The sequence below is a fragment of the Wolffia australiana genome, chromosome 2, assembly GCF_029677425.1.
Source record: "Wolffia australiana isolate 7733 chromosome 2, ASM2967742v1".
Lineage (NCBI taxonomy): Eukaryota > Viridiplantae > Streptophyta > Magnoliopsida > Alismatales > Araceae > Wolffia > Wolffia australiana.
The window spans coordinates 19805040-19813094 of record NC_135836.1 but is presented as its reverse complement, the minus strand read 5'-3'; the positions used below and the strand labels follow the sequence as shown (position 1 = coordinate 19813094).

Sequence of the window (8055 nt, the reverse complement as noted above, 5' to 3'; positions counted from 1 at the left end):
TTGTTCCTGTTGCTTCAGCTTGCTTGTTGTGGACACTCTAGAAGGAGCATTCACAATTATGGCTAAGGAGAAGGAAGAAGTTAATTCAGCAGAACCGCAGTCAAGGGTTTTATTGTTTCCTGATATTGAACTTAAGTTTGATGGGTTCAATATTTATGAATGGAGTAAGGTTATAGAACTGGCTAGTGAGGGAAGCTTTTTAGGGAATCATCTCAGGGAAAAACCAGTCATGAAAGGGCAGCTAGGGTACAAAATATGGCGAGCAGAGGAGGCACTTATTAGGAAATGGATCCTTGGCACTATGGTTCCAGAGATGACGAATAATTTTTCCAGAGATGAGGCTATATCACTTAAATGCAACAATATCACATGTGAAGCAAGGTAAAGATTCAGTCATGATGTATGCTTGTCAACCAAAGGCAATTTGGAGGGAGATAGATCATTTTTGACCAGATGAGAATCCTCACTCAACAGAGAGAGGATATACCTTGAAGCAAACATTATTTTCTTTTCTCATGGGTCTCAATTAAGAGTATGAGAACGTGAGGGGCCAGAGACTCAATCTTGAGAGGATACCAGACTTAGATCATGCCATTGGCATGGTCCCTGAGGAAGAAACTTGCCTACGAGTTGGTTCGGATACTCAAAAATCAACCCAAACTGTATTGGATGGTAAAAGGATGGATATTCGGCCAGAAATCAAGAATAATACCGCAACTCAATCTATACAAATTAGTGCTAACCTGAAGACGGCACCAAGTCAAGTGCAAGGAGCTGATTTAAGGGACGACTTGTTCTACAACTACTGTAAGAGGAAACGACATACCAAAGAGACATGCTGGAAGCTTGCTTTCAAGAACCATCAATCATCGAAGAATGTATATGTTGCTACTTCGTTGGAAGGTGGAGAACAAGTGCAGCCCAAAGATCAACCATCAACCTCCATGACTTGCTAAAGTGATTCTTATATTTTTTGTGGCACTACTTCCTTATCTGTCGCAGACGGCACCCCGTGGATTTTAAACACGTGATCAAAGAAGTGTTGGTATCTAAACACCTAATCGTGCTGATCTTGTAAACTATAGAAGTGTTGGAATTTCTAAAAGAGTTCTTATAGCTGGTGGACGGTATCTCCTGGTTGTTGGAATGGTGATATTGCATTTAGCAAGCTTGGGATTTTAAAGGAAGTTTTGCATGTGCCAGAACTTAAAGCTCATTTACTTTCAATTCAGAAACTTGTCATTGATACTGGATGAAGATTTGTCCTTGATCATGATTCATGTTTTCTGAATGACAAGGTATCAAGGACGAGGATTGGATCCATTAGACGGGAGAGTGGACTATTGGAGTTGGAAGATTATGCTTCAAAGTGTTAATCCTTAGTGGAGAGTTCGACCGACTTGCGGAAGAAGATTTATATGCTCCATAGGAGAATGGGGCACCCATCTTTTGATATCCTCAAAGATTGCTTTCCTACTATGTTTACTGGAATTAATTGTAGTACTATTTCATGCAAAGCCTACCAGTTGGCTAAGCATAGATGGTCTTTTTTTGAATTATTGAATGTGAGATGTTTGAAATCTTTTGGAATTATTCATAGTGATGTGTGGGGGCCATGCCCGATATCTAGCCTATCGGGCTGTAGGTGGTTTACACTATTTGTTGATGCTTGCTGTAGATATGCATGGCTTTATATGCTCAAGTCAAAAGGCAGATATTCCCCAGATTATTATGCACTTCTGTGAAATGATTAAGACTCAGTTTGAAGCTAGTGTCAAATTACTCAGGACGGAAAATGACAAGGAATTCTTTAATTCAACCCTAAGTTCCTATCTTTCAAGCCACATAATTGTCCATGAGTCATCTTGTGTTTATACACCGCAACAAAATGGACTGGCAGAGAGGAAAACTGGGCACATTCTCTCCTCTGCTAGGTCATTGCTGTTTCAAGTAAATATGCCAAAATATTATTGGGGAGAAGCAGTTCAGACTGCAGTCTATCTTATAAATCAAATTCCAACCAAGACATCTGGTCTTCATAGTCTGAGAGTGTTTTTGACGCTTTCTTCCCAAGTGCTAGACTGGACGCATGTCTTCCACAGAGGCGCTTTGGGTGTACAACCTACGTACATGTCCATGATATGCCAATAGGCAAGCTTGACCCTAGATCATGGAAGTGTGTGTTTGTGGGGTATTCCAATACTCAAAAAGGGTATATCTGCTATCATCTAGTAACTCGGAGGTTTTATGTTTATGACGATGTCAAATGTAGTGAAGGAGATGTGTTCTATTCAAAAGAAGAACAAATGGAGTCTGAACATTCCAGAAGGTTTGAATCTAGTCTTCAATTCCTTGTGATACCTAGAGACAAACATCTGGACATATAACCACTACAAGGAGATCTTCAAGAGTGAAGAGGAACCGTCTGGTGAGGAAGAGTAGACTTCACGAGAGAGCACATGAGAACAAAGTGTCTCTATACATCAGGAAGAGATGATGACAGTTGTGGAGGATGAGTTGATAACAATGGAAAGGGAGGAAGCAGTATAGAGAGGTGAAGATGATTTGGGATGGCCAATTGCTTTACGCAAGCGAATAAGTTGTAGGACTGATGGCAGGTACGCACTGACAAATTACATTTTATGAAAAATTGAGCCCAGAATACAGAGTTTTTTGTGAATTCATTAGTGGGGTACATAAAGTGCCAAAGATTGTAGAAGAAGCCTTATATAGTGTTAAGTGAAAAATGGCGATAGATGAAGAAGTGGAAGCTCTTAGATATAACCAAACTTGGGAATCAGTGGGACTACCACCAAGTAAGAGACCACTGGGGTGTCGATGGGTGTACACTAGAAAGTACAAGGCAGATGGAACACTTGATAGATATAAGGTTAGACTGGTGGCCAAAGGTTACGCTTAGTCCCAAGGAAGTGACTACTTTCAGATATTTCATCCGGTTGTAAAGTTGAATACTGTGTGAATATTAATTGCTTCGGCATCTAAGCTAGGCTGGAGTCTATGTCAATATGATGTCAGAAATGCCTTCTTGCATGGCGAATTAGAAGATGATGTATATATGTCCATTCCACTCGGCTATAAGTTAAATAACCAAATGAACGTTGTATGCAAGCTAAGGAAGGCATTGTATGGCCTTGAACAGTCTCCTAGAACCTGGTTTGGGAAACTTGATTGGGCGATGAAGGCACTTGGTTACAGATAGAGCAATGGAGATCATACTATATTTTTTCAATTCAGTTCTAATGGTTGACGGACAATCTTGATTGTCTATGTGGACGACATTATTATTATTGGAGATGATCAAGATGAAATTACCTTGAGTCAGAATTTGGCCAAACAATTTGACATCAAGAACTTGGGAAACTTAAGATACTTTCTGGGAATCAAAGTGACATATTCACAGGGATATTCTTGTCACAACACAAGTATATATTGGACTTGTTGGAGGAAACAAAGATGATTTCCTCAAAACCAGCGGGGACACCGGATGAAATCCATGTAAAGCTGGATCTTGGAAAGAGAAATGCACCAGTCAACAAGGAGTCATTTCAGAGGCTAGTTGTCAAATTGATTTATGTGAATCACACCCGTCTAGATATTGCATATGTAGTGAAACAGTTGAGTCAGTTCATGAATGATCCTCATAAATTCATATGCAAGCAGCGCGTCATGTATTGTCTTATCTAAAAGGCACAATAGACCAGGGTATACTATTGTCAAGAGCTGGAGGGTTGACATTTGGCGTGTACTCAGATGCATATTTTACAAGCTCTGTTGTTGACATCAGATCAACTACAGGGTATTGTGCATTTATTGGAGGGAACTTGGTAATCTGGAGAAGTAAGAAACATGATATTGTGTCGCTCTCTACTGTGGATGCTGAATATAGAGCCATCGCACATGGAGTATGTAAAACTGTGTGGATTCAAGAGATTCTCGAAGAACTTGGTCTTCATTCAAAAAGGAGTATCACTTTTTATTGTGTCAATAAATCAACTATAGCCATTGCCCAAAATCCGATGCAACATAATCGAACAAAGCACATTCGCATGAATAGAGACTTTGTAAAGGAAAAAAAGTGATGCTGGAGTTATCAATCCAGTGTTTGTGGGATCTGCTGCACAAACAGCATACATCTTCACCAAAGGACTATCGTGACCGTGATTCCTGCAATTGGTTGTCAAGTTGAGCATGATTAACATCCACACCCAACTTGTGGGGGGATGTTGATTAGAGCCATCTATCTTAGTCGCATTTCTAATTTTTTTTTCTTTATTTCCCCTTATAAGTAATGTAAATGGGCCACGTCTTATAAGTGGCCCATACCTGTGTTTTGTGGCGTACATGACTTAAGTATGTGGGCCCACTAACTTTGTAACTGGCTTGTTTTGTTTATTCAAACCCTATACGCCAGGTATTCTCAATGGCTAACAGAGGGAGGAGCATCAACAAGAGAAGCAAGAGCAAACTCGTCTGGTTTGTAACAGAATCATTTGAGGAACCAAACTGTGGTGGATTCGATTCCACATATGGATTTCTTCCACTGAATTTGGATTTGGTTTGAGTAGAATAATTTAAAGATTTGGTTCAATTTTTATTTCTTTTGCTGGATGAATATCCTCTTCGACCATTGATTATGGCAGAGCACAACAAAAAACTAATCAAATAACAAGACCATGGTGCAACATATGGATCAGCGAAAGCAAAGTGAGAAGCCTGATATGAAAAAGATGTCTGATTACTCCACTTGATGGAACTTGACTTATGACATAGCTCAAATCATCATCTTCTTGATGGACGCCCTAAATGATGTCATCGATTGCCTGGTCTCATCATTTTCAAAAACTACGACTGACCCCTAGAGGACTGGATAATAAACGTGGGACTTCTTTGGAGAAATCCAGCTTCCTTCTGATACAATGCACACCGTTTTTTTAGTCCTTCAAAGAAGATTACACTCTCAAATATCATAACATAAGTGGACACATTGACAGTGGACACATTGACAGTGGGCAGTTTATTACTAGTATAAGAATGACAATCAATCAAGAAAATTTGTGAGGCAATCAATGTAGAGTAACACATCACAAAACGCAGACATGCTATGGGCTAAACAAGCTTTTATTGCTGCATCTGCACTAGACCAAAAGACTAAGGCAGATAATATCAAGCGCAAATTCCAGAGAACCTGTCATCATATATCCTTAGACTCCAAGATGTTGCTAAAGATGAGGAACACAACTGCATCTTTCCAGCTTGAAGGAGAGAAGAGATGTACCATAATAAGGAGGAATAGATCCATCATTCAGTACAAACCGTAAAAAAGACAAAAGGCTTGTCTTCCATCATAGAACAATGACATGTCAATCGCAAGAACTTGATAAGTAGAAGGACACTGCATTTCATTATGAACCCTTGGCTCCATGAGATGATGGACACTGCACTACTCTTCGCAAATCCTGAAGATAACACGTAGGAGATACTCACAATCTAGTTTCTAGTTTCTATAAGATGTAGGACTGTAACCTATCAGAGGCCAAAGCTTTACGAAGAGAGCATCAAGATGCTACTGAGCATGAAGGGCTGGAAAAACATAAAATATGACCAGAAGTTCACTCTGGATGATGACATTACCAAAAATGAGCACGTTGATGATGAATGGTGAAGAAAAGAGTTATTTTTTAGGATTGATTCATTTAATATTTCATGAACAAATTATGATCCATTTTTTACCATCCAGAAAGTGCAATATATGGAGGGGCATAACCATTTTGACATTCCAATGCAGTTACCCAGGTTTTATTGTCTTACCTTTTTTCCAACAATATCAATCATGAGTACTTGTCTTTAAATTTTCTTGGCAAAATCAGGCATAAATATCACAAATATGCATACATAAATGTTAACATGAATCATTTGAATCACTCACATGCATTGAATGATGAAAATACACACGTGAATGCATGTGTTCTCGGACCCTGCAGCACTAGACAAAATGTCAGAACACCCTTTCAGAAAATTTGCTGCTGGAAAGTTCAAACTATCTTCTTCAAAATTATTAACTCTATCTATCACATTACCGACCATATCATCCCACCTCTTTCCCTGCATTAGGAGAGATGAACTCAGGATCTCCGATAAGCGCGGAACCGGGCAGAGAGCCGGGGATAGAGCCCCTTCTGCTCCATGCGCAAGATGATCTCCTCCGCCTCCGAGTCCTTGCCGGCGCTTCGAAGCCCGGCAACCATCACTCTGTAAACAGAAGAAGCCGGCACACACCCCTTCTCTTCCACCTGCCTCAGCATAGAACAGGCCCTCTCATACTCTCCCCCAAGACAAAGACCCCTGACCATGGCCCCATAAGTGAACACATTAGGAGACCTCCCTCGGCCAACCATTTCATCAAACAGCTTCTGGGCCGTGTCCACCTCCCCAGCCACAGCATACCCAGACAACATAACAGTATAACACACCACATCTGGCTCACACCCACTTCTCACCATCTCATCAAAGAAGTACTGGCAAGCAGGGAGGTTCCCAGCTCGTCCCAGCCCATCAATCAGCGAGGTGAAGTGCAGCACGCTAGGCACACAGCCCACGTCCTTCATGTAGTTCAAGAGCTTCAAAGCCGCCAATGGCTTATCCCCCTTGCCAAGAACATGGAGAATTATATTGTAAGTGTGGAGATCAGGGGACAGCCCGCTCTTACCCATCTCGTCTAAAAGCCCGTGGAACTGATCAAGCTTCCCCAGCCTGTACTTTGCGCAGAGCAGAACGTTGAAGGTGAGAACATCCGGGGAGTGCCCGTCTTGGAGCATTCTCTGGTGAACCCACTCGATGAGGTGGTACTGGTTAAGGGCGACCAAGGAGTGGAGAATGGCGTTGAAGGAGGACTTGAACGGGCGGAAATTGAAGGACTTGGACTGGATGAACTTCTCCACGAGCCGGCGGGCCGAGCCGGGGGCGCCGGAGGCGGCGACGAGGGTGCGGAAGGTGAGAGCCGTGGTGGGCAGGCCGGTCTCGAGCATCTCGTCTAGAAGTCGCCACATGGCCTTGGTCTCGTCGCACTTGGAGAAGAGCTTGAGAGTGAGATTGAAGGCAGCGGAGGTGTGGCGGTAGGTGGGTCGGTCGCCGGCCCACATGAAGAACTTGAGCCCGAGCTTGGCGCAGCGCGGCTTGTTCGAGTCGGTGACATGGCGGATGAGGAGGAGGAGGACGGCCCGGACCAGGTCCGGCGAGACGGGCACGCCGAGCTTGTCGAGCTCGAGCCGGGCGCTGAAGCCCGGACCCTCTTGGAGGAGGACTCGGAAGATCGACTCGGAGTCGGAACGGGTCGAGTCGGCGCGAGCCCAGCGGGGTTCTTCTTCTTCTTCTGGGTCGTCGTCGTCTTCTTCGTCGTCTTTGTTCGACTGGGAGTGCGAGGTTGGGCTGATGAGGGAGATGGGGACATCTTCTTCTCGGTGGCGAGAGAGGCGGGCCCCTTGGGCGAAGCGGAGGGCGGCTCTCATGGGGGGAAGTTGCTCGGAGAAGCTGCTCGCTTCATGGTTGGTGATTCGGCGGAGAAGGGGGGAATCGCTGCTCTGGTTTCTGGGAATTGGAGCTATAGTGGAAATGAAGTACAGTGGAAGGCTTAGTTATTTAGAAACTAATAAAAGCTATATCTAGAGTTCATACACTTTTGTATACAAAATTTGATATTATATACAAATTAGATAATTTCAAATTATAATAAAACCAGTTTTTGGTGAATAATCTATCTTGGTGGATTATACTGGGATTCATGGTTAGTGTTCACTTGTTTTGTCAGGTTGGCCAATGGATGGTGACACTGCATGCATTCCAACCCATCATCTGTTCTGAGGAATAACTTCGTCATCCTAAGCTAGTCGCCCTTGTTTTTCTCAGTTTGAGTTAGGATGATATCATTATCGTCGTAGTTGAGAATAAACAATTGTGGAAGTGTATTTGGATGTGAACGAATCTAGAAGACTGAAGATTATGAATGAATGAATATAAGGAGAGTATTCGAGACGTAGT

The 8055-nt window shown here is 42.6% G+C and overlaps 1 protein-coding gene across 1 annotated transcript; it reads right to left on the bottom strand.

Annotated features, from left to right (window-relative positions):
* Positions 1-5245: 5245 nt before the first annotated feature.
* On the bottom strand, positions 5246-7634 carry LOC144699999 (uncharacterized). The gene is made up of 2 exons (XM_078571361.1): positions 6116-7634; positions 5246-5477 (listed from the first exon to the last, which is right to left on the bottom strand). Exon 1 carries the CDS (start codon positions 7524-7526, stop codon positions 6144-6146), a length of 1383 nt encoding a protein of 460 aa, XP_078427487.1. The 5' UTR covers positions 7527-7634; the 3' UTR covers positions 5246-5477; positions 6116-6143.
* Between the last annotated feature and the right edge of the window lie 421 nt (positions 7635-8055).